A 25,368-nucleotide genomic window follows, 5' to 3' on the forward strand; every position below is an offset into this window, starting at 1 on the left:
AGTTCGACTGCCTGAGAGACATGTGCGATCTTTTTTTTAATCTTGAACTATCCCCGTGGCTTCCTGATCACTTCTTCAACAGACGCTCCCAGCATGTCAGGACCTCACAATGAACCAGCCAGCAACGTGGCGTACGACCCTCTACCATTGACAAGCGACGACCAGCACACTGACGCCCTCTACAATGCCGCGTCCCCACTTCCCTCCGCTCCCAGTACCCCCGCAACCGCGAGTCCAGGATCTACCTGCCGACGACTTTGGAATTACCTTCCGGCGCTGCCCAGCCCCGTTTCCTCGGTGCTGCCCTTGTACAACGAAGGAGGACCAGTCATTCGCGACTCGTACCACTCCCAAGGAACATTTCCTTCCACTGGAGGTAGAGACTCCGAATACAGTTCTTCAGTGTATGCCCTGAACGACACTCAGCACCAAAACCAAGGCAGCGGGGGCTTCGAGGCTGGCTACCGCGATGATCCACGCGACACGGAATATTATGGAGGCGAGGGAGAGAGGGGTATCGGCATGGCCCCAGTGAACAGTCGGGGGAGCAGGTATCTCGAAGAGAAACGCGCTGTTTACTGCTGCCCCAAGTCCTAAACGGAAGGTTATCATTGCTGCAGGGGCCGCCGCCGCCGCCCTCCTCATCCTCGCCATCGTCATTCCTGTGTACTTCGCATGTTGTCAAACCCAAGAATACCACGAGTTCCGGCAGCTAATGGCAGCAGCAACGACAATAGCGGTAATAGTGGGAACACTAGTCCGTCAGCCTACCAGCACTGGCAAGCCAACTGTCGCGGCTGTGACAGGCGGTGATGGGTCCAAAATCACGACAGAGGATGGAACGCAGTTCACGTATTCAAATTCGTTCGGTGGATACTGGTACTACGATCCTAACGACCCGTTCAACAACGGAGCACGACCTCAATCGTGGAGCCCTGCACTAAACGAGACGTTCAACTATGGCGTCGATAGAATTAGAGGGTAAATATTTCCCCCACAAATGTTTCATTTGTCAACTAATACATTCGGTGATAACGTAGTGTCAACCTTGGTGGATGGCTTACCATCGAACCTGTAAGTAATTCTTTCCAGTGCATGTGGATGTCTCCTGCTGACTTGCCGTCTTGCCAGTTCATGCGAGTACCTTCTACAAGCCGTCTAAATTCCGACTTCAACTAACGAGAACTATAGTTCCCCTGCTTTATTTGAGCCCTTCGCGGATACTAGCAGCCCGGCCGTCGATGAATACACTCTGCATACCTTACTAGCAGCGGATTCTGGAAATGGGGGCCTTGACCAGATCAAGGAGCATTACCAGACATTTATCGTGCGTCGCTCACCTGAAAACCTTGTTTTCAACACATCTGACAAACCAACAGACAGAACAAGACTTCGCTGAGATTGCCGGCGCGGGCCTAAACTATGTTCGGATACCCTTGCCGTATTGGGCCATTGAAACCCGGGGAGATGAACCCTTCTTGCCTAAAGTTGCTTGGACGTGAGTAAAAAGACACGTTAACTTGTGATTGTGTTAAAAATTTCCTCTCCACAGCTACTTCCTGAAAGCCATCGAATGGTGTCGTAAGTATGGCCTGCGAATCAACCTAGACTTCCATGCCCTACCAGGCAGCCAGAACGGATGGAACCACTCTGGTAAACTTGGAACTATTAACTTCCTAAACGGCCCTATGGGTTACGCAAATGCGCAACGCTCCTTGGACTATATTCGTATCTTCGCGGAATTCATATCACAGCCTCAATACCGGGATGTCGTGACAATGTTCGGGATTGCGAACGAAGTTCAAGGTTCCGTTGTCGGCGAAGACCAGACTAAGGCTTTGTAAGGATCCCTCCTTTTCTTAGTTCTCTATAGCTAACCCCTCGTTTCAGCTATCTTGAAGCTTACGACATTGTTCGCAATGCTGGAGGTGTTGGTGAAGGGAAGGGGCCTTGGGTTAGTTTCCACGACGCTTTCTTCTCTCGCTCGGAGTGGTCTGGTTTCCTACCTGATGCCGACCGGATCACCCTTGATTCTCATCCATACATGTGTTTCAACGATCAGTCGAAACGCGGCAATGAGCACCTACGCCACGACGCCCTGTACCACCTGGGGATCCCTTGTAAATGGAACAATGAGCGACTTTGGTCTTGCCAACGCTGGTGAATTCAGTCTTGCCGTTACTGATTGTGGTGAATACCTCAACGGTGTTAACTTGGGGACTCGATACGAGGGAAATTATACTGGTTACACGACGTCGGTGGGAAGTTGCACGGAGTGGACTGATTGGAAGAGCTGGGACGCTGACATGAAGAGTGCTATGAAGCAATTCTCCCTAGCAAGTATGGACGCACTTCAAGTATGTTTATTTTCTCTTCATTCCTAGGCTTCGATCGCTTAACTCCTATTCCTAGGACTGGTTCTTCTGGACGTGGAAAATAGGTGGGATTCAATTCTGTCGTACCTGACAATCTTCTGATTCCTATTTTCTTTTTCTCACAAGGCAATTCAAGTATTTCAGGCCAAATTGAGTCCCCAGCCTGGTCGTATCAGCTTGGCCTCCAACAAGGCTGGTTGCCAAAGGATCCTCGTGACGCGGTTGGAACATGTGGTAACTCAAGCCCTTGGACAGGTACTCTTAGCGCTGGATCCGGCAGCATCCCAGCGAGTGTCAGCAGCTCCCTATCGTGGCCCCCTGCAACTATTAGCAATGGCGGTGCGCTTACGCTCCTGCCTTCGTATACTCCTACCGGAGTTGTTCCGACGCTCCCTGCTCAGACGGTGACAGCCAGTGCAACTGCTTCTATCGATGCCGGGGACGGATGGAATAACAGCGGTGACAAGGATGGGCTGATGGTGAATATCTCGTCATGCAGCTATTTGGATCCTTGGGTGGGGCCTACAGCGGCACCACCGTCGCCCTTGTGCTCATAAAGCGTTCATTCCCCTTGTCATGTCACACTTCGTCCACCCTCCTTTCCGTTACTCTATTGACTTTGATCGCTGCTATCTTGTTTGATACTTTGTGGAATTTCCCCTCCTTGCCGTCTTACAGACAGTATCGGTTGTAGGCTGCTCTTTCATCATGACTTTTATATTTCAGTACTATCCTTGCAATTGATTGGACTTCCGTTTCGCACCTTTGTCCCATTAGCATAACACTATATAACTTACTAGCGCACAATATATAAAAAACCGGCTTTGTTATTTCGGTGTACAAAAGAGGTGTTTGTAGATTTACTATTTAGTGTTCTCCACTTGTAGTTGCGTACCGATCTTCTAGATCTTCCTGTCCGCCAAAGCCTCCTTCAAAGTCACGATCTTGGGATTTGGTTTGTTCTTGCTGGCTCATCTTTTCCTTGAGGGCTGAGAGTTGTTCCTGCTCCTAATTTCGTCAAACAGGGTGAGTTCTCAGAGTAGTCCGGTTATATTACGCCAAGCGTCGGGTGTGGGTCGTACCTTTTTATGAGCATATTGAGCTTCCTCGGCTTGTTCCTTGGACTTCCAGGTTTTATCCTGTCATGCTCGTTCAAAGTGTTCTCCCGTTATATAGTCAATGAATGAGAATCACCTGGGCGGTAGCTCCAGACGACATATTCTTCAGGTATGGATGTACGAGATGGTGGTGCTAATGCAACAGGTGATCGTGACGTCATCGCACCATTCGACCTCTTACCGTCACCACCACTTCACCATGACCATCACGCCCTCTTGGCAGACTTCCACCGCGAGTCTCTATCTGCTTGCAGGGACATACCCAATGCAGGGATCTAGATACCGCCCTTTGCCCCTGTCATCGACTTCTCTCTCCTCCGCCAGTATGCCTTTCAGGATCGGTGGCTACTATATGTCCTTCCCCACAGTCTACAGAGTGATGGAAGCATTTGAAATACCCAATCCCATGAACTACGACGACACTCTGCTCGAATTTGCCATCACCACTACCACTATGTTTCTGGTTTCATAGGCTTTGGCGCTGCTACAGGCTCACTGTTTCCTGTCGAAATGGTGTCCTTTGCTCCTCGCAGTTGCCAGATGCTTGCGTTGTGTCGTTGTCATAGGTCGGGCATCGCTACAGGCACACTGTTTGTCATTCAAACGATGGGCTTGATCATTTGCGGTTTCCTGATACCTGCGTTTCGTGGTTTTCATAGGCTTGGGCGCTGGTACAGGCACACTTTTTCTAGTCATAAGGTGTGCTTTTTTCCTCACCATTGCCCAACACCTGCGTTGTGTCGCTGTCATAGGCTCGAGCACCGCTACAGGCATGCTACTTGTTATGCAAATGATAGGCTTGGTTGTGTGTGGTTGTTCGACACCTGCGTTCGTTGGTTTCCATAGGCTAAGGCTTGAGCTCTGCTATACAGGCGCACTGTTCGGTGAAATGGTGTGCTTCGTCTGTCATGTTCGCCTGATGCCTGCGCTTCCCGGTTGTTATGTCCGCTGGTGGTCTCCTTTGTGAAGGAGCTCACCAGTTTGGTGGTACTCGGTTGTTACGTCCGCTGGTGGTCTCCTTTGCGAAGGATCTCACCAGTCTGGTGGTACTCAGTGTTTCGTTGACACAGGCACTCTCTTTTTCGAAGGAGCTTGCCTGTTTCGTTGTTCTTGGTTCCCGTTTCATCGCTTTCATGGGCTAAGGCCCGAGCATCGCTGCAGTCTGTGGTTCTTTCTTTCTTGGTGGATGAGTCGTACGCTCCCATTGTGCTTGATCTCTTCTCATTGCTGCTAACCTGTAACTTTCCATACACCCCATGGTCCGTGCACCATGTCTCACTCTCCCGTTACGTATTTCTCATTTGTTCACATGTTCTTTCATCGTCATTACTGACGCACATGCCTCATGAGCCACTTCATAATACTCCTCCTTTTCGACGGCAGTGTACACGTCTGGTTGCTCGATCGCGCACTGTTATCTACGTTCTGTCTCATCCCCATCACTTTTCATTCAATCGTGTACCCTGCGAAGAGTCTCTACTCCGCGAGACGCACTCAACAGTGTGATTACAACGGTATGAGCCTTCGCAGCCACAGCGCATGGTTCGCCATGTCAGGGCTGTGGACCCGGCCGTTCCTTATTGGGACCTGGCGCCGGTAACACCACCACCACCACCACCACTAGCGTACCGCCACCATGTTCCTGGTTTCATAGGCTTTGGTGCTGCTACAGGCTCGCTGTTTCCTGTCGAAATGGTGTGCTTGGCTCCTCGCGGTTCCCAGATGCTTGCATTGTGTCGCTGACATAGGTCAGGCATCGCTACAGGCACACTGTTTGTCTTCCAAACGGTGGGCTTGATCATTTGCGGTTTCCTGATACCTGGTTTTCATAGGCTTGGGCGCTGGTGCAGGCACACTTTTTCTAGTCATAATGGTGTACTTGTTTCTTCACCATTGCCCAACACCTGCATTGTGTCGCTGTCATAGGCCCGAGCACCACTACAGGCACGCTGTTTGTTATGCAAATGGTAGGCTTGGTTGTTCGACACCTGCGTTCGTTGGTTTTCATAGGCTAAGGCTTGAGCTCTGCTGTACAGGCACATCGTTCGGTGAAATGGTCGGTCATGTTCGCCTGATGCCTGCCTCATAATATGTTCATCACTGGTAAAAGGCAAAATCAATATGAGATCCTTCCCAAATGTTATCTTCCCTATCCCCTTCCCTTCCCCGTATCTTGTCACTCCGAGTCTGTGGTATCGTTACGATGCACTCCGTCCGTTTCTTTGTGGTCTGTGTGTATGTCTCATATCTGTCTCGCTTTCTCTTGTGGATATTACACAAAGTCCGTCTTGCTTTTTGTTTTCGCCATGCATTGCCGCCAAATCTGCCAGTGCTTACAACGTTGGTACTAATGGGGCCCGTATCTCTCGAAGTCTCCCGTGATTTTCGGGGCGTTCAAGACATGGATAAGTCAAGAAGTCTTGTTTGAAGGAATTGTCCGTACTTTAGGAATCATTACGCTTCACTCCTGTTCTTTATTGTACCCCATGAAGAGTCTCTACTCCGCGAGACGTATGCAACCGTGCGATCAAAACGGTACGAGCCTTCATGGCCACGACGCATGGCTTGCCATGTCAAGGTCGTGGACCCGGCTGTTCCTGATTGGGACCTTGTACCGGTACCAACACCAACATCATGTCGCAAGTTTTCGTTCGTTCCTATTCCTGCCCACAGAAAAGCGCTCGTGAGCTTACTGACATCTTCTCATACACTCGCCGTGGAGGTCCTCCGATGGGCTGAACGAAGATGTCCTTCCGTTCCCCGCTGTCAGCGTTTGTGCCGTCTTTGTGGTTCAGAGGTTGAGGATGAGGTACATGTTTTGTTGTACTGCGACGGACCCGGCGACTTGCAGAATTTGCGTTCCCATTTCTTTTGTAACATCTTCGCGCTCGCACTTGCCCTGAAATCGGCTTCATTCGGACTGGAAATTCTTCACATTCTTCTTGAAAGTGATGATACTCGAGTCCTAACCTCTCTTGCCAAGTATGTTTTGGACGTGTGTCGAGTTATTAACTGTACACCGCTGTATCATCCATAATTACTTTGCTTCCTGAAATTTCACTCTTTCGCATTCCCTTCCTTTGCCTATCCACTTTAGCACCCTGCGAAGAGTCTCTACTCCGCGAGACACACTCAACAGTGTGATTACAACGGTATGAGCCTTCGCAGCCACAGCACATGGGTTCGCCATGTCAAGGCTGTGGACCCTGGCCGTTCAAGTTATTGGGATCTGGCGCCAGTAACATCACCACCATCACCTGCAGGCCTCTTCAGATAATACAATGCGTTTTTCACAGACTATGGTATCTCATGGTATATCTCATCCTACAGGTGCGATGTCCCTTTCTTTGCAACAGCTTCATCCTTCATCTTCTTGACATAATCCTTCATCATTTGGCTCTCTTTCAACCATTGCCGATAAGTACGAGCGGATGGATGGATAGACATGGTTTGTTCGGTGTTCTACGGAGAAGGTCAAAAGATCGCCATGCAGCTTATACGAGTACCCCTTACTTTAACACCACTTCCCGGCCCGGATCGCAGAACAAACTCCCAAGACAAGTACAACGTCTCTGCAAGCGGATGGTCTCCATAGCGCGTAGCTTCAAATTGCTTTGCATCTAGCTCGAGTCCAAGGTATGCCTTCTCACCCGTCACCTCTGAGAATTGCTGTACAATGTCGCGCATGGAGAGGTACTCAACGCAGATCTTGATCTTTACGCCTGAGCTCAAAACAATTAGCGACGAGATTGGAGGAAGATACGTAGATTACGCACCAATGTACTTCTCTGGTTCCTTAAACGCGGGCACGACCCATCCACCAAAGTCTTCCACGCTCATGGAATAAATCGGTGCCTCGGGAGGAACAGGGACGCTCCATGAGAATCCTTTTTCAGGATCATAGCTGGGAGGGAAGAAGGGCGTGAAGAAATTCTCGTAGTACATGGGAATGTAGACAAAAGTCCAAGGAATGCCGGACTCGATTACGAGGTCCTCGATGCGAGCCTTGGACGTCCAGCTGATAGCCTTGCATTCCCCTTCACGCCCTTCGACGGTGGACCACACAAAATGTTTTACACCGCTAGCTTTCGCAGCCTCGACCATATTCTTGCCGTGGAGTTGTTCTAAATCATATCCATGCTCGTAGAACTGGGTTACAGCAAAGACACCCCATGCTCCGGCAAATGCTCTGACGACCTCGTCTAGGTTCGAAAGGTCAGCCTTGACGACCTCGATACCCTTTGCTGCGAGGTTTTTTGCGGCAGTAGATTCGGGGTTTCGGGTGATGGCTCGGATAGCAAAGGTCCCGGGATCCTTGAGGAGATATTCCACTACTGATCCTCCTTGCCTAAAAGCCGGTCATTAATCTAATGGTAATGTCAATGCACTGTCGAACTCACTGTCCCGTTGCACCAGTTACCGCAATCAGCTTAGACATCATAAGGGAGGTCAGGGAGAAAAATGTGCTCGTCGTCCATGATACGTGAGCGTGATAATGATGATCCGGCCAGGTCTTTCCCGTCTGATGGAATGCAAGCCCAGAGATAATTGCTTAACCGAAAGGAGATCGTTATGGTGATTGTATTCAAATGATGGTGTTCCAGAGGAATCGAGGGGAACCTGAAGCATGTGTTGAGTCGCACGAAAAACCCCCGAAAAGAAATCCTCTGCAATGTAAGAGAAAGAGGATGATTATGCTTGTGTAGTCTGTAAGATAAACATGAGGTGCCTCGTCAAGGCACGTTAAAGTTCAGAAGCCAGGGTAACTATATGAGGAAGACTTGCTGCTAATTATGCGACCCTGAGGATATTACTCAGGTGTCGGAGTAAGTCGTATCCTGTCGTATCGCAAGTCTTCCAGGGGCGAGCACGAATGTGTTCTAGAACTCGTCACACCTCTCAAAACATCTTGCACGTTTGCAAGTCAATAGCCAGAACTGACACAGGCCCACGACGTACTCGAAGCTAAGGCAAGCCGACTTTCTTTCCTGCAATCCACTGAGATATACGGAGGCAAGGGCGAGAAGAACAAGACTGAAGATATATACATAGCCGACAGATAAGCAACATAAGGTTCTAAACCCCACCAGAAAGCCGGGAAGCATCCAACTTGACCTAAAAACGACTCAAATGCTCCCGTATAATGCCCACTGAATACTCTAGCATCACGACGGACAAAGGTAGGGCGGAAATGTAACCCGCCGCTCTCATAACGACCTTGTAGCGAGGAAATGCTGATCGTAAAAACTGATCAGAAGGACACCTTCGGTATTTTCCAAACAGTTGTATGGCCCCAGCTTTATCAGTAGCGATAAAATAGACGGGAACCCCCACCTATGTGATTTCAACAATCATAACGCAACCATAGATTTTTGTAGGCACCCCAGTCCAAGTACGGCAGCTAAATAGAACCAGAAACGAAGCCGCAGATCGTGGAGATATAATATCATGGACGACGAATAGACAAGGACGGCAAGACAAACGAGATAGAAAGTAGAACATTAATGCGGCTTCACTTCCCCATCCGTGGCGATCTGACCTCTCTGAACGCAGAGGGGAGGGCGAGATCTGACGGAGACTGGCGGGTACAAGACTAGCTTCACTGGGCCTTGCAAAATGCAGGCGATCCATCGACGAAGGTAGCCATGTGTCACAGTAATGGGCCGATTCGAATATGTAATTTACCCCAATCATGCACGTGATCTACGCGTCGCGTAGTACGGTAACACAGGCCTAGGCACTACAGTCTCGCATACCGAGCAAGCCGGACGCGAAAAAGCTAACATTAGCCTTAAGTATGCCTACGCTCATCGCGTGAGCTCGCAAGTCTAGATGTGCAAGCTATCAGTGCAGCTGTGCCTCGCTGAGAGCGGCGCTTGTCATTACCCGGTCAACTTTTAGCGCCGTCCAACATGATAAGTATGTTCCGTAGCACGGACCTGCTGTCCCACAGGTAGCCCAAGAGAATATGAAATTTGGGGATATCGACCGCTGCGAAGTCATGGCATCGAGAGGCCGTAGAACGTCGGCGTATATGCGACGATTTGGCCGGGAGATCCAGGAACACTATCTGAGGCTATCGCAGCCTTGCTGGTCCAAGTTCTGAGATACTTCTTGGTGTAATATGAGTACCGATTGATTGATTGCTCCGTTCGACGGTAGTCTCTTTTGCATAGGTCAAGGTGACGGAGGTCCTTAGTCGGTGAAGGAATGGCAATAATTGACGATGGCTGCGGTGCAAGTGACAACTTGATGATATTAATGATGACCTGACGATAGACACAGATCTGAAGACCGTAGAACAAAATACCTAGTACGAAACTGAGAAGCTGGTCAGGACTTGAAATGGTATAACGTATCTGCCCACGGTCCAAGATGCTACGAGGCAAATCAAAGAGATACGGGTAAATCTCAACAGATTCCTCCAGCAACGGGTCATTTGTCGAGAGCGTACACATCGGAGACATCAGGAATCGCAAAACATAATTCCCAGGGCGGTGAGCCGCACAAGCTGAGAGAACCAGAAATGAATCAAAATCGAAGGCAAGGCTGATCCTCAAGTAATTTACGTACTGATCTTCCTCTGAATTTCAGAGCCTCTCTATTTGCCTGTTGTGATAAATAAAGATACGATTGCATGGCAGTCGACTTGCACAGCAGGTTGATTAGGATCGAGGTGGAGCAAACTGCCAACTAGGTCAGATACTGGCAGGTACTGAGAATCTCGTTCCGCCAGAGCCGAACACTAAGCAGTCCACTGGAAGCCATCGCCCGATTATTTAACGAGGGGGTTCGCCGAAGGCTCAGTATAGCCTGCCCTTGTAGTCTGAACTTGAAAATCCTATTGTGGAAAGCTGAACCTCAATCCACTAAAAATAGATAGATACCTTTCCCAGTTCGACCACTGCCTAGCATCTGGCATGAAGAAGCTCCACAGAACCTTCTACTTCATATTTATTACTGTCCACCACAACAAGGGTGTCGACATTAATACACGAGGCTTGAAAGAAGGACATGTCGGCCACCGTGTGAGTTGGACTGCGGATCGCTTCTAGTGAAATTCAGTCGACATGAAGAGTGGTTGCATCCGACAGAGTTGTGCGCAGTAAAAGTCATTGAGAAGTCTCATCTAAACGAGGTCAGATGTCAAGGAAGGTTCTGTAGGCTTTCGGTTGAGACGAGAGAGGATGACATGCTGGTCGCTTCCACACAGAAAGCGCATTCATGAGACCGGCACGGTACCAATTGTTCTCCACGCTTAAAACCAATGTCAAGCGCCATTTGAAGGGTTACCGGAGTATTTGAGATCTGACTGTCGACTTCAGGGTGGCGAGCCGACCCCAAGGTGAATCAGGGATATGTGATGCAACTGATCGTCCTGCTGGAAAGACGTGAGAGAAAACAGAGTCGAGCCAACGTCCGCTGAAGTACTTACTATACTGATCAGATGGAGTTGGATGCTCGGACTCGGTAAACAATGGACTGTTTCCGGGAAACTTGTTTTGCATATGAGTAAGCTGTTGAGGATATCGATACACTCAAAACTGACGCATGACGGACCTCATGGAAGTCATATAAAGGTAGACGCCCGGATCGCTTCTTCGTAGATAGCCCGTCCTCATCCGGCATCCAAAGAATGCCGGCCAAAGCGGTGGGGAATTGTCGCGATTAACCCCACCATTGACTATAAGAATGTCCGAGAAGGATCGGACTTGGAGGAGGGCCCCCGTCGTACTTGAGTTGCAACGAAGTCCAGATAGATATCCATAGATGGACTAACGCACTCCAGAAACATCGACTGAAGGAGCTCCCAAGTTCCGCAAGGTGACGACCATGTGCTCATTCAACCTGTACGTCTTGGATTTAGCTCCTTCTACAGATGAGGTGGCGGTCAGAGAACAAGTCTCATCATTGAATTACGGACCTCTCACGAAGAACCGGAACAAATATGGTTGCCGTAATAACATTCATCTTGCGTCAGGCATATGTTAGAGAAGAGGAGGATTCTAGCGGCGACGTAAGTCTTCATGGCGGAGACAGGCTATAGTAGCGACGCCACTCTCAAGACATACGCCATAAGCCCCCACCTAATGGTCCTAATCATACAATTCGGTATTCCGTCGCTTCTCGACTTGCTTTGAATGAGATCGCAGTTCCGGTCGGCTTTACCCTGGAAAATAACCGAACGATAAGTCCAAAGTTACCTCTAGAATGCACATTTTACCCACCAAATATTTCTTTCGGTGCCGGTTGTGCATCTTATCGGTACATCATACCACCCGACTGCACAGATGGAAATTTCTGTTCGACTTTTTCTGTCAAGGGTCACAGCGACCGGGCCGCTATCCCACGAAAGGGCCGCAATAACCTAAAAACCTGAGCACTTCCTGAACGATATAAATAGGTCAACAATGTGGGGTCCATCAAATGCGAGATCGGGTCAACTTGAAGGGAGCAATGTGAGGACCCCAGCCATCACACACTATCCCCAAAGCTGCAACGAGGATCCCAATATCAGATGGTCCTCAGACACCTTCGGCAAGATTTCGGGGGGTCAGAAGACAACTTTCCCCCGCGAAAACAGGCGAAAATCGATGCGAAGCTTGGGTCATAGGATGCTGGTAAAGACTGTTACTACACGAAAGCGGCGGATGGAGCGGAGCTTCGCGCCATCTCCGAGGTGTAAAGAGAAGGCGGCCGAAGCAGGCAATTCCCTAGTCCAAGGTTCGGTATGTAGGGCCGCATGTTAATGAAAAACGCGTGGACGACGACGACCTATGACGCTGCATTAGCTTGGGTCTTCTCCAAGAATAGCGCGACAATGCCAATGATAGCTCACTCTTGTTCATTAATAGTTCTGCCAAAGATACAGACGCTATTCCGAGCTATTAACTAGCTATGAATGACGAAGCACAAGGAGCAATGTGTAACCTGGAACGCCAGCCGAGTAGTCGCTTCTGAAAGATGACTGAAGGAATTCTAAAGGCCAATTTTGAAAGGATGCATGGGCTAAACATAGTATGTTCTATGAATATATGCAGCGAAGTCAAAATTGACACAACTTGGAAACGATAGAAGTGTCCGGTTGAGGTGTCGTTGCAGCTTACAACCGATGCGGTCGTCGCTAGTCGCAGTAAAAGGCCGCTGTCCACGCTGCGCAGTAACGACAGTGCTAACTATAGAGAAGAAATTAGACTTTAATTGTACTTCACGGCAGAGAAGACGTACTCCAACGTCAGTCCTCTTCGAAGTCACAAAACACGTCCCGCAGCTTTCATGACTTCGAGAATGATAGCTATCCAAGTTTCGTTCGAGCTGATGCGATTTGAGACTCCGATATCTAAAATGATAGTGCCGCACCTGCGGCTTTCCAAATTACGCCTCCAAGTCCATTCCCGCTTCCAATGAACGGTCATGAAACAAGCTTCAAAGATTAGTAAGCTACTGCTTGATACAGTAGTATACGTATCCAACGGAATCTCAATGTCCGGTAGTGTTAGAAACCTTCGAAGTCAGCCTCGTAGTTGTTGAATAATTCTTAAGCGAAAACGAGCATACGTACAGCGAGTTACCCGCCCATCACGTTAAATTCTTCTTCTTGCATCCAAACGGCAACCCGTAAGAAGACACACGAATTGGTTTTCAAGCGCGCACAAGTACGCCAATGTTAAAATACATATACTTACTAACATTCAAAGAACGGGTCTCGGCGCTTGTGGCGGTGGCCTGGAGACGCGAGGGCCGGCTTAAGGGGGGAAACAGGGCGGACGGCGACAGTGTCAATGAGTAATCATCGGAGTTCCTGGTATCAAAAAATGTATGCGATGAGGTATCCATAATTCTTTCGAAGAGCCGAGGCAATCAAAGCAAAGCGTGTCAAGAACGCACTGCTGGTGTAGTAATCGCATCCACTCAGTGCGACTAACGGATGAATCGATGAAGCGGTGGGCGCGGTGATGAAAGTAAGCACTATCTATACATTTTATTACTTACCAGACCACAGGGCATCATAAACGAGAAAAAAAATCAATCAAAAGTTGTTACGAAACGATATGACGCTTACAGGCGGCACCGGTATATCCCGACGACCTAGGGTCTTTCGGGGTCCCATTGCGAAGGCGGGATGATTGATCACTGTGTTCGGTTGATGTAAACCCAAGTAGCGCACGTTCGTATTGCTAATAAGCATATATAAATATATTTCTGTCGTCCCCTAAAATAGCCGCATGGACTGGTGTAGGTGACGAATTTCCTGCCGGGTATCCGAGCCTGGACGAGAGAGTATGTTTCCTAAATAGCGCAAAACCGACGATAAGGAGAATAATGATTGCGAATGAAAATGATACACGTAGACTTGATTTTTCCACGGGAGGTGTGAAAAACTGGACAACTCCGAGGACGGCAGGTTATCGAGCGACCAGGAGAACCGAGCATCCCAAGTTAGCCGGGACGTCTTGTATTATAATCGTTACTGTATTAGCGTGAATTGTTGCCACCACTTACGATACTCATTGATGAATGTTGAAGGAAAGAACCGTTATTCTCGCTGAGCTATTTCGAGAGAGAGATTCATGAATCAATGTCGGGCAAAGCCTATCACATTCATCGCGTCGAGATACCGCAGTATTTCGTACTTGTGTGTGGACATTGTGCTTGCAACTGGCAAGCCTACATCGATTCAGTTTTTAATGTCGAAGAAAAAACGGGTAACGCACTGAACCAACTGGACTTCATTGATCCTTCCAGGGCGTCGAATACAATGAACCATCAAACGGGTGCCTGTCAATGTCATCAAGTCAAGCAGCCCTGATATTCATGTTCATCACACAAAACTGAATCCCAGGAGAGTTATGAAGATGTGTATCGGTTGCACAAGAGCCGGATAGCAGACCACGCACCCGAGGTACTTGTACAGGGCATTGCCTGGGAAGACTAAGCTGAATTGGGAGCGTTACAGTGAACACCCATCTGATGAACGGAACAAGATCAATGCAGGGACAAGAAGATGGATAGTTCATGAAGAGTCAATAAACGCGCAATGATACAAAGCACAGATACCGTTCCAGAGTACGCTGTCACTATGCTACTATAGCCACCGCAGAACAAGAGTCTCGAGAGCTGTGCAGCGTATTGATCAAGAACCCGCTTGAAGCTAGTAGCCATACAAGCTAGCTCAAGCAAAAATCCCTCCGTCACAAGTCTCCAGCCCATTCCGGGCACCCAAACCCGTGATAAGCACAAGCCGGCATCTTGAATACAAGGAGGCGCCCAAGGGACAACACCAAGAACCAAGAGAGAGGTAATTTTGCCGGCAGGGCCAAGACTTTGGAGAGGGATTTTCGCGGGTCAACAGTTCACGTCACGAGCCCGGAGCCGCGAAGAATTCCAAGTATGAGTCATAGAACAACTCTTCGCTTTTCCTTGGCGGACGACATTTGAAGAGCGATGGGTACCGGGGGTCTCTCCAGTTATCGACGACGATTGTTTTAATGACCGGACGCTGTAGATGCGTATATGGCCCGCCATTCACACGCCGTTGGGGTCGTATGACCTTTGTAGGGTGTTCTCCCGCTATGCAATTGATCGAAGAGTCCTGCTAGATCGGAGGACTGTATGAGAGGAGGATCGCTGAACGAAAACGAAGGCAAATGCGTACTCCTCTCTTGCAGTCGCGTGCGGTTCATAGCCCAAGCGCCGAGTCTAGGCAGTAGATGGAGCAGCGGTCATTTGAGCGACTTCTTCTGAGGGGCTCGATGTCACCTTTTGAAGTGCAGCTCCAAGTCCCCAGCACTCTTAATGAGCATGACGTCATTTGCAATCGAGTAGAATGGAATATGACATTGGAAAGCGACCTTTTTTGAAATCCTTGGAGTCCTGATTGTCGTTTGCATATTGATATTGTGAGAGAACTGATGAGTTTCGGGGTACGAGGGAGCGTATACTTAGGTCGGTGGTGTAAATTCAAACTTTAGACCTCGCGATAGCCACGCCGCACGCACAGCGTAGTCTCGATTCTAATGGTACTATTTTCAGAGACGGAAGATTCAAGGAATGAAAAAGCGAGCTTACCAAGGCTTACCACTTAGTCGCGTGCCCCATAACATGCAGTGCTCGAATTAATTTCGCAGAAATACAATTCGCGTGCACAGCCTTCCAGAGAGAAGATAACACCTCTTCCGGCCGTGATTGATTTCATGATTCCTTGGCTTTTGCCTAAGATCCGGGCGGTGGACAAGTGTACCCTGGGGCAATAGTATAGAAATCACGAGGTCGTCACATACTGAATGCTGGACATGAAGAAAGGAGAACCTACAAATTATGTGCGGGTGTTTAAACAACAAAAGGAAGCATCGACTTATCAAGTCTCACAGTGAGGGGATGAAGGGGATCGATGGCGCTGATAGACCAAGAGTACAAAATGGGAAACCGCGCGAGAAAATCGAAGCCGGAGTCGAGGAATGGAAGAGATTCTGGTTATCGATGGCGCTAATCACACAGCTCTGCGAATTCTAGGGTGAGGCATGCTATCCTCGAGGCATTTCTGATGCCAGACTGGCGAAAATCAGGAATTGATCACAAAAGGGTCACAGTTGGAATTCGAATTCGAAAAGAGGTTACGGCCTGTGTTTCTGATAAGCGGGCTCCGCCGATTATTTACGGTGACCATGTAAATTGCAGGGGGTGAGGGGTTACGGGGTATCTGGGAGGTGGTACTCTGCGTGTAGCGGGCGGAACCTGTTGTGTCTGGGACGCACGTCGCAGACACACTCGCCGTCACGGGCCGTGACAATATCAGATTTTTTGGATGACGACAGACAGCGGCATAATGCATAATGCATATGCGCATAAGCAATGAAGATAACACTGCAATTTGAATCGGAGACATCTTCGACGGCCAAGACAACCATGATCGCCGTTGTTACGGGGCAAACTCAGACGAAACAAGGAACCCATGAAAAACCCGAAATATGTTGCAGATAATACAGTACTAGACGATTGCACGATGAGCAGGGAAGGAGATGTGATGGTGTCTGTGTATAACTAAACTACGATACGCTAGAGATGATAACCCAAAAATAATATAATTGCAGTGTAGGTGAAAAAAGAAAAAATGCACTAAGTCTTGTGTCGACTGATCTTCTCGACGCCCGCCCCGAGAACTGTTTTCCGGGCAGCTTCATCAGTCCTCTGACTCCTCTTCGCCCTCACTGTATTCCTCTTCAGCGACTGTCTGAATCGTCGTCTTCCGCGTCGGCGTCCGTGGATTGCTCCTGTCGCATCACATAGGCGGCCGGTACTGTCACGGCGCGTAAGTTATGTTCGCCATTAGGGGGTGATATTGGCGAACATATTGGATGGTTTGACGGCAGTGGTGATGACGGTGACAGCGACATTGGAGGCGGGGGTGGTGATGATGCCGCCCGCTCCTTCTCTTCCTTCTCCTTTGCTTCCCGCTCCTCCTTCTCCTTCGCCTCACGCTCCTCACGCGCCTTCCGTTCCCGTTCCTCCCGACGCTTCTTTAACCACGCATTACTACCGCCATCATCCTCGTCTCCGCCCTCACTCTGCAGCTTGCCCCACATCTTCCCACCCGCCTCCTTCGACGACTTGACGCTCCCCATCCCGCCATACCCCCACTCAACAAACTCTGGCTCAGCATCAGGAGCGTTGGCAAAGAGGTTCCTTTCTCTCTGTGCCTTCTTTTGACCGTAGACCCGCCCATTGAGCATTCGCGTCCCCTTTGCTGGGTTCGGTGTGTGTATAGTCGCTAGGAGGCCATCTGTTTTTCGTGGTGGAGGTGCTCGTCCCTTCCGTTGTTGCTTCGGGATGCATGATTGCGTACTCTGGGATCTCCACAGCCCAGCGTCGGCACTGGTCGTACTCCCTGGGCTTGACCAGCGAGAAAGTGCATGCCCGTTCTCCTTTTCCCCTCCCCGGAACAGACTGAGACTTAACAGTCTTGGCGCGGGGAGGCTCATGGGCGCAGTGAGGCTTTGTGTAGGGGTAAGCGAGTGCATGGAGCTAGAGGCTGAACTCGACTGCGACCCCCCCAGGCATTTCTTCTTTCTTGGAAACGCCCAAAAGGATGCTCGAGGAGAAGACTGGGGTTGGGGGCTAGAAAGGGCTGGGATTGAAGGTGGGGAAATGCTCGTAGAAATGTCGCTCGCTGTGTCGGACGACGATGGGAAGGGCTGTGAGAGCTCTGTCTCAGACTCGTCGTCGTCGTCGGTCTGCTGTCGTGGGTCGGGTAATGGCGCGAAACGTATCTTGGCTGCGGACATTGTAAAGGTAGTATTGGTGGTAGTAGAGGTAGTGGTATCTGGCCTTTCCCCCGATGATGGCCTTTCTCTTGTATAAGTAGGATGACTATAAAGTCTTCTTGGCGTTTATTTATTACGTAGGGGTTTCCGGGGTCTCGATCGCGATCAACCGAGACCGTTTTGGGAAGGCCTTTCTTGATTCCGTGAATCGAGATCTCACATTCGACTCTGCGGCGTTGCTGCGACCAATTGGAAGCACGCAGAGAAGAAGGCTCCTTGCTCCCTTGTCGCCTCTTGTCTCGCCTTTTGTTTTATTTGCCCCTCCCGATAATATGTTATCCTCCAAAGATACTCGGCTTCCCTCTACTACCCTGGGTTCCCCTCCGTCTATTACGTACTCACCATCAACTCCCGCTCCCACTCGTAGTCGTCTCTTATCCTTATCGCAGATGAACGTGCGCCCGCTCACGCATGCACCTTTTTATTTATTCAATTTACTGATAACAGCATCCTGCCACGTCCGTTGTCTGGATCCATCGGCGCCTACATCTCAAATTCTTCCATTGCCAAATACTCTTCTGATTCACGACATGCACTTCTGTACGCTGGTCAAATATTATTGATGTCTGTGGATCCCCTCAATTCGTCGTCTGTTCTCAGGGTCCTTTTTTATCTCTTTGCAGGGGCGAGAAAATTTTCGCCCTTGACAACACACCAGCACCGGTAATACGCTTATCAGATCTCACGACAAGCTTTTAAAGCCATAGCTGATGATGCCCCCTTAACCACCCTTTTCCAACGCAGTCGCGGTGATTCAAACACACATCGGCCAATATGTGTCGAGCTCGCTTGGAGCTGATGTAAAAATTTTCAAAGACTCATTAACGTTTTCAGAAGATAGCAACTTGGTAACCGATGTCCGGTTATCGCTCTTTGGGCTAGACCGTAAGCGCATGTACCGCCATCAATCACCAAGTGCTCAACATTCCGAGGGATAGAACGACTACAGGCTCCTTCGAGATTTCGAATCTTCGAGACAATGTATACCTACTTCGCTTAGTCTTCGGTGACTTGTGTGTCGTGTGATTGCCTGTCCGAGCACGCGGACTGTCGAATTCGACGACCCATGGCCAGATGCCAAAACCGAAACCGTATCGTCGCTAGTAGGGAGGATACCTTGAGCTGCTGTGTTTTCATGTGATCTTCCCTTTCCTCACTTGTCAGTCCCTCAGATCAGTCGTTATTTGGAATACCCGGCTGACTCTGCCGTATGTCTTATTGGTCGCTACCTTAATACTGACTTCCTCCTAAAGACGAAAATGCTGTGGCACGAAGACTTGGCATCGCCGGCCGTTTGCTCGTTCTCAGGCTCTACTCATATGACCATCAGCTGGCTCTACTCGTTTTCTGATGCTCCTCAGCCTACCGCAGTACTTGAGGACTCCCAACTCATCTACCATACACCGATACAACGCACTACTAATAATTCACCGGTGCGCACGGTGCCCTCCCGCCCTATCCGCCATATTTTTAGCCCGTCTCCTGGTCTTGGTATGCTTGGTATCTTGATCATCATTCCTGCGGGCGCCCATACCGCTTCTGCGCCTGCGACTTATTACATGTTCTGCCGGCAGTAGTTCATAACTACTTACTCGAGTTGTCTCGAATCAGGTGTGTCTCAAGTCTGGAGGCGGGTTAGACTAGAGGCGCAGCCGTAAGGCTCCAGAGGGGAGGCTTGCGAAGAATACCAATTCCTTAGTCTCGCCAAGTTCATAGGGTCCGGTCGTGCTTGGGTTTCCATTTCAGACGTGGACGCTTCTGTTATGTCTAAATATTCCTCCTTCAGGATCACCAGGTGGACTGTTGACGAGGTCTTTGGTCACCCAATCCGGAGTTTTCAGCGGGCTCCTTTGTTGTTAGTATCGTTTTGGTTATGTCGACATCGTCTCGTCTTTCACGACCCCGTAACCGTTTCGATATTTTCTGTCGTTGTAGCTGAGCCTACTACAACTATGTCTAGTCTTGTTGTCTTGCTTCTACTATACTCCGGTCGAACTTGCTCTTCGAAATTTTTTTACTCACATGACTATTCCCGGCGCCTTTCTGCTCCGCCTGCACACATTGAACCGCGGACTGCGTACCCTTTCCGTTTCTTACAGTTCTACGAAACATACCACTTTCCCTAAGGTTCAAAAACTTCCCTGGTCCTTTTCGCCAACTATTATCGGCCCTATACACGGTGGGGTACATCCAACCTCTCAAGTTTTCCGCATTCATACCATTCCATGATACACAGGTCTCATGACATGAAATTAATCATCCAGGTCTAGGGTAAGTTTGCGTTGGTGAGGCCAAGACAGCTGACAAAAGCGTTCAATTCCCCAGGTAAGTCCTGTTGTACCTGCTACCACAAATGAGGTTTGTTATCGATTTTTACAGCTTCATTATCGATGAGCCGCGGTCGTCCACATGTCCACCTGCACGTAGGTGCCATTCCTTTAATGTTATTCTCCATAATATTCATATCGGTCCCACAAAACCGTCGTTAATTCATTATAGCCCTGTCGACTTTGCACAACTCGGCTACCCATTACTTCCTCGTGGGCTTCGCGTCAAGCTTATTCAATGAGAAAACACATATGTATGTACGTTCCTTTCTCCCTGCACCCACGACTCACTTGCCCAGCGCTTAGTTTTGTCTTATTCGCACGAAAGTATGTCCTATTCCTATTTCTCATCATTCAGTTCCCAACGCGAGCGTGCGTTTACAGGCCAAGACACTTCTAGTCTATTCGAGGAATATTGCATAACGACGCCTTCACACTGCTGCATTTGGACCCCCAGGACTCCTTCGCGCGGCCCTGCCGCTCCCCCTTGTACGACGAGTCTCACGTCCACACCGGGTTCATTAGTTCTTAAACAGGGGAGGAGGCAAATTTGTATAGTGGTGACTACCGCCCACAGCCCTGTTCAGTTAAGAAACGTCTCCGCGCGTCCCCGGCGGAAGTATATGCGGCTGTTTGATCTTTTATTAACCTTGAGCGGGAGACTTCGAGGCAGATCCTTTCCTGTGTACGTGTCTCTTATCTCTCTACGTTGAAGTTTCAAGCTCTACAAGTTCTCCCGTGACGTCAGATGCTAGCTTTTTGTATGCTCTCAGACGGCATGTGCTCATCATAGTGCTGTCATGACCTGTCGATACCAAATGATCCCAACGACTCGGACAAGATACGTATTCGGTCATTCTCGTATTCCCGCCCTGCTTGGCGTCTTGGCTTGCAGATCGTTTGCGTTTACGGTCCCGGTAGTGCCTGCGCCACATTCGCTTGGTATGCCTTCTCGGACCTTGAGCTTCGTAATTAACAGAAAAAAACCTAACGGCGCGGAGGACCCCGGGATTAGTCTGTTCGGTCCGTCGGGATAAGTCGGTTTGTCAGAGTGCTTACTCCTCTTAGTGCCAGTTTCCGTAAACGATGACGAGGCCTTTGAAATAACGTATCTTCAAGCCCCTCCGATATACTCATCTCTTCCTCGATGCGGCGTGTCTTCTCTTAATTCACGCGTGACGTATGCGTGTCTTGGCGATCTCCTTCGGGGATTCCTAAGGTGGTATCACACTGACCCTGCAAACGAGAACGACTGAACGGTTTGCTAGGTCCGGTGGCGGTGGCGACGCCGTTCTGTATTTGGTGCTAACATCATTTTCTTGCGACTGTGGGAGGAAGGTCTAGACCAATGTTCTTTGAGTTAACGTTCAAACTGCGAACACTTCATGATTCAGAGCCGACTAGACAGTGGGTCTAGGTTTGCAGTGCTCAGGGGATAGTGCGTTTCCCGTCCTGCCCGAAGGTAAGTTGGGTTTTGAGGGATGCCGTGGTTCATGTATAGCAGGACTTGGGCGTCCTGGCGTTTACAGCACGATTCCAGATTCTTGTTTGAGCCCCCCAGGGACTAGAGAGTAAAGGAAGTCCTCGACGCCCTGCCAAGTTCGAATCGCTACCCCACAATGCCTCATCGTTCTACGATCACTGATCAAGAGTAATCAGATTCACATCTTGACGAACAAAAACTTACCGGCAGGAAGCGAAGCCGTGTCTAGTCGCGGTGGCATTTCGAGGTTCTACAGCAGATTTGAAGCATAAGACGTTGGGAGACTCCAATGACTCCCTCCTGCCATGAAGGCGAGCAGAACACCTTTGGAGACGAAAAGAAGCAGATAAGGCCGGTAACTGTAAAATGCCCAGTAGGATGGCGAGTCAGGCAGAGAATAGTAATACTGGCACCGAGCGTCTAGATTATAGCCTGGCTCGCATTATCTTGGTGCCGCTACAGATGGCAAATAGATGGTTTCGGATGGCTGGGCATTGAAACTTCAACATGCAAAGATGAAGACCACAAGCAAGAGTGTGACCGCTTGAATTTCTCGTTTGAAAGACAGTAGCCGGGGTCCAAGTACTTCAGCGGTACTTGTGATCGGAATCATAGAGTATTTAACTTCATCCTTAGGGCAATAGATATAGATGCGGTTCAAGGTTACTGACCGTACCTTTTTGTTTTTCAGGGCAAGAGCACTCCGTAAAATGTCAGAAATGTCAGAAATGTGAGAGATGAGATTAGAGTGTCGGAAATCTTCTCCTGAAAGAACATATTTTTTATTAGGAGAAATTATGCGTGCAGCGCTTTGGTGCAATTTTCCTCGAAATTTGAATATCTCGTCACCGCGAGTAAGCTGAAGAGAAGCAAAAATTGCGCACAAAAATATACTGCCCATGCCGAGATTCGAACTCGAGACCCTTGCATAGGGGTAGATATCCTCATAAGTACAATGCTCTACCACTGAGCTACACGGGCAGCACGGCATGTGCCTTCTGTTTTATAGAGTATCTGCTGTTGCCAATTATCAGATATATCCTACTGAGTTAAGGTAAGGGTCTCTAGTTCGATCCTGAGTGGAGGCAGTCTTTTTAGCTAGAAATCAGCAGAAAAATACCATTTACACGTCCATATTACCTTTTGTTTTGAAACATGAACGTTCCTTATCATATGGATTGGGTTCGTTAGTAATTTTTTCTGTTTCTTACCCTTCTACTAAATCAGGCATGAAGACGACCACGTGAATTCCTATACTGGAACCTCGGCCGAAGTTCGATAACGAAGGTAACCTCGTAGCCTTTATGCTGCTTCTGAAGATACGGTCAACTGTCTGTGATTACAAAGCAGCTCGTAGCGAGCACCGTGGGAGGTCATTTGTGAAGTCATTTAACATTGTTGCCGCGGCTTGCGTAGCACAGAAGGAAGCCCGTTACTTTACAATCGATGAATATATTACCTATCCTTCTCTACGCTCTATTGAGTCAGTCTTATAGTAAATTTGCATGAGGCACGGCTCGTCTTTCAAATTCTAGAGAAATTTCCTATCTATCTTAGTGCGCAAGGTAGCACAGGGTAGATACGAAGGGTGTTCCACAGTCCCTCGTGACTCAAAACGCAAAACCTTACAGATTTCGAATAGACCCAAGTGCTGCCATGTTACTGACGCTCGTGATTTCCCTGTCGATGTAACGCGATGGACTGAGCTTGGTTGCAATTCTGTCTTTGCCTCTTCGTGCGTGCAGTCATCGAGACTTATGCGTGTTCTGCTAAGTATAGTACATCCATTTTTAAAGATGTGGAGCTCGGTGCCAGAACTCTAATAATGGGGTACTTGGATTGGCACATATCCTGGCCCCGAAGACAAAGATCGTCACGGTCATATGTCGATATTGAAATTGCTTATGAGCTCGGGATTATTACACTGATGGCCTTGTGTCTTGTGTGTACGTTACTGAGCATGGCAATAACCTCTCACTGATCAGGCGAGCAATACAATGTTTTGCACACAGATGCCGCCGAAAGGTAACCTCTCGTTGTTTTGAAGAGAGTATTATACCCGGATCCTTCTTATCGTAACACTGCATGGTGTCACATACGCACATTCGTGGACCGTCTGGCGAAGGCTGTGGAGTTTCCCCGCAGAATCCCCGACCTCCAGTCTCGATAACAAGAGTGCTAGGAGTCCCAGACGTCTATTGAGTCACTCGTACGAACGGATATTCAGGTTCGAGGCATAGCTGCAATTGTATCCGGTTGTAGGTGTCCATCAGAGCCAGAATCAAAGCTGCATATGAGTCCAGGCTTCCAACAACTCTTCTCACCGCGAAGTGACGGACCATGCAGATAGCTGAAAGCAACACAGTCTCGGGTAATTAGCCTGTAACTCAAGATTCAAGAATGGATAGTCATCAGAGTGATACATGCGGCCCGGGAGGATCAGATCAGGCCTGTGGTGTATCGGATGGTGGATGCATATAAGGCTGAGAAATCATACGTTGATCGTTAGCAAAGACCGTAAGGCTTTGGATAAGATACACAATAGATAGGGCGGCGCAGATACGACATTGAACCATACGCGATTCTGCTAGCGAAGTTCAACGAAGGCTGTTGCAGAGGAGAGGAGCATCAGGAGACAGCGATTTCGCCCAAGCCGTAATAAGGCTTTAGCGATGCATATGTGAGCGAGATTTAGACTTTGGAAATATCTAGATAGTGAGCATCGTAGAAGCGGCGCGCGCACTGCATGACCTGAGTGCGATCTTCAACTGCTACCGTAGCAATTGTGAGCACGTTGCAATGAGGACCAATGAAGAGGCAAATTTTGGCCGACATAAGGAGTTCCCTACAGCTGTATCTAAGAGAAAAAGATTCTCAATGCGCGTCATTCGGCGGCAGTGATGGTGGTTCGACGCGTTCAATGTGACGCGTCACCTGTCTCCGGTTTGATCGTCTGGTTCACACCCGAAATACCAACACCAACGCTTTGAGGGTGATAGATAGCTGGAATACCAAATCACTTATGGGCTAGTAAGCGACGTCGATGTGTAAAGGATGCAGTGGCGCCGCATGCGATTTAGTCTTTATACCCCCGATATGAATTGTTATTGCGCCACTGCTGCTTGTGACTTCCCGAAGCGGGCGATGATAAGATTTACCATTCATGTTCACAGTAAGTCTTGGCCGTCATCTGGGGGTATACTGAATACCAACGACCATGCTTATAGCATTTTCGGGTAAGCTGGCATTTCAGGTCTAGCGATATGAGGGCGTTCATTGGCGTTCCTGCTAGTCTGTTGCCACTCGCTCGTGGACCCATGCATCCTACTCCATTCATTACTGTTCTAGCACTGATAGTTACGTCATAGGTTAGAGTCCGTGCCAAGCCGTCGGTGGCGTGAAGGACCATCTGGAATTATACTGTACGGACCTGTGCCCATAGACCTCCCCTATCCTTACAGGCGCGGCGATGACGCTATTCCAGACTGATGAGGACGTCTTCAAGATTAGTGCGATGCCAGCTATCCTTTCTGGTATCTTTTAGTGAAAGAAAAAAGCTCGGTCCAAGTGAGCAGATCGAAGGTACAAACCCATTCCTTAACGATTTCACCTGATTGCAACAGTTAAACGCAATTGATCTCATCTAAGACGGATTCCCCGGATAGACTCGTCTTCTTGTTCCACCGGAATAGTACTTAGATATTTGTCAACATCATATCCGCCGTTATCCGTCCAGACAATACA

At 49.0% G+C, this 25,368-nt stretch overlaps 6 protein-coding genes and 1 non-coding gene across 7 annotated transcripts; 2 read left to right on the forward strand and 5 right to left on the reverse strand.

Moving 5' to 3' along the window:
- Nucleotides 1-93: 93 nt before the first annotated feature.
- Nucleotides 94-3,080, forward strand: EV420DRAFT_1680500 (exo-beta-1,3-glucanase; the record flags this gene model as incomplete). Its single annotated transcript, XM_060479211.1, has 12 exons — nt 94-531; nt 563-981; nt 1,041-1,074; nt 1,132-1,140; nt 1,184-1,327; nt 1,380-1,498; nt 1,553-1,840; nt 1,891-1,954; nt 1,991-2,046; nt 2,081-2,357; nt 2,413-2,440; nt 2,502-3,080. 12 exons carry the CDS (start codon nt 94-96, stop codon nt 2,930-2,932), a joined length of 2,307 nt encoding a protein of 768 aa, XP_060330743.1. The 3' UTR covers nt 2,933-3,080.
- A 111-nt stretch (nt 3,081-3,191) lies between these two features.
- EV420DRAFT_1542454 (uncharacterized protein) lies at nt 3,192-3,643 on the reverse strand. The gene is made up of 3 exons (XM_060473161.1): nt 3,570-3,643; nt 3,458-3,514; nt 3,192-3,383 (listed from the first exon to the last, which is right to left on the reverse strand). The coding sequence occupies exons 1-3, from the start codon at nt 3,591-3,593 to the stop codon at nt 3,243-3,245; spliced, it is 222 nt and encodes a 73-aa protein (XP_060330744.1). The 5' UTR covers nt 3,594-3,643; the 3' UTR covers nt 3,192-3,242.
- A 1,762-nt stretch (nt 3,644-5,405) lies between these two features.
- Nucleotides 5,406-6,084, forward strand: EV420DRAFT_1542467 (uncharacterized protein). The gene is made up of 2 exons (XM_060473162.1): nt 5,406-5,551; nt 5,621-6,084. Exon 2 carries the CDS (start codon nt 5,697-5,699, stop codon nt 5,919-5,921), a length of 225 nt encoding a protein of 74 aa, XP_060330745.1. The 5' UTR covers nt 5,406-5,551; nt 5,621-5,696; the 3' UTR covers nt 5,922-6,084.
- Nucleotides 6,085-6,817: 733 nt separating this feature from the next.
- EV420DRAFT_1642821 (NmrA family protein) lies at nt 6,818-7,931 on the reverse strand (the record flags this gene model as incomplete). The annotated part of the gene is made up of 4 exons (XM_060477415.1): nt 6,818-6,955; nt 7,007-7,215; nt 7,270-7,841; nt 7,894-7,931. 4 exons carry the CDS (start codon nt 7,929-7,931, stop codon nt 6,818-6,820), a joined length of 957 nt encoding a protein of 318 aa, XP_060330746.1.
- A 1,408-nt stretch (nt 7,932-9,339) lies between these two features.
- On the reverse strand, nt 9,340-10,430 carry EV420DRAFT_357707 (uncharacterized protein). Its single transcript, XM_060481836.1, has 3 exons — nt 10,381-10,430; nt 10,067-10,324; nt 9,340-10,004 (listed from the first exon to the last, which is right to left on the reverse strand). The coding sequence occupies exon 3, from the start codon at nt 9,958-9,960 to the stop codon at nt 9,493-9,495; it is 468 nt and encodes a 155-aa protein (XP_060330747.1). The 5' UTR covers nt 9,961-10,004; nt 10,067-10,324; nt 10,381-10,430; the 3' UTR covers nt 9,340-9,492.
- A 6,008-nt stretch (nt 10,431-16,438) lies between these two features.
- Nucleotides 16,439-17,851, reverse strand: EV420DRAFT_1542492 (uncharacterized protein). The gene has a single exon (XM_060473163.1). The coding sequence runs from the start codon at nt 17,773-17,775 to the stop codon at nt 16,714-16,716; it is 1,062 nt and encodes a 353-aa protein (XP_060330748.1). The 5' UTR covers nt 17,776-17,851; the 3' UTR covers nt 16,439-16,713.
- Nucleotides 17,852-22,518: 4,667 nt separating this feature from the next.
- Nucleotides 22,519-22,605, reverse strand: EV420DRAFT_t147. Its single transcript has one exon. It is a non-coding gene; the product is annotated as a tRNA-Ile (tRNA).
- Nucleotides 22,606-25,368: the final 2,763 nt, after the last annotated feature.

This window comes from Desarmillaria tabescens (assembly GCF_030435595.1).
Source record: "Desarmillaria tabescens strain CCBAS 213 chromosome Unknown EV420scaffold_17, whole genome shotgun sequence".
NCBI classification, from domain to species: domain Eukaryota; kingdom Fungi; phylum Basidiomycota; class Agaricomycetes; order Agaricales; family Physalacriaceae; genus Desarmillaria; species Desarmillaria tabescens.

What these genes read in the sequence shown, in the direction of transcription:
- EV420DRAFT_1542492 (XM_060473163.1), bottom strand. Translation starts at nt 17,775, where the DNA reads ATGTCCGCAGCCAAGATACGTTTCGCGCCATTACCCGACCCACGACAG.
- EV420DRAFT_1542467 (XM_060473162.1), top strand. Translation starts at nt 5,697, where the DNA reads ATGCACTCCGTCCGTTTCTTTGTGGTCTGTGTGTATGTCTCATATCTG.
- EV420DRAFT_1542454 (XM_060473161.1), bottom strand. Translation starts at nt 3,593, where the DNA reads ATGTCGTCTGGAGCTACCGCCCAG. An exon ending in CGTCTGGAGCTACCGCCCAG is followed by an intron (nt 3,515 to 3,569) that starts GTGATTCTCATT and finishes CGAGCATGACAG; the next exon opens with GATAAAACCTGGAAGTCCAA. An exon ending in CTCAATATGCTCATAAAAAG is followed by an intron (nt 3,384 to 3,457) that starts GTACGACCCACA and finishes TGACGAAATTAG; the next exon opens with GAGCAGGAACAACTCTCAGC.
- EV420DRAFT_357707 (XM_060481836.1), bottom strand. Translation starts at nt 9,960, where the DNA reads ATGTCTCCGATGTGTACGCTCTCGACAAATGACCCGTTGCTGGAGGAA.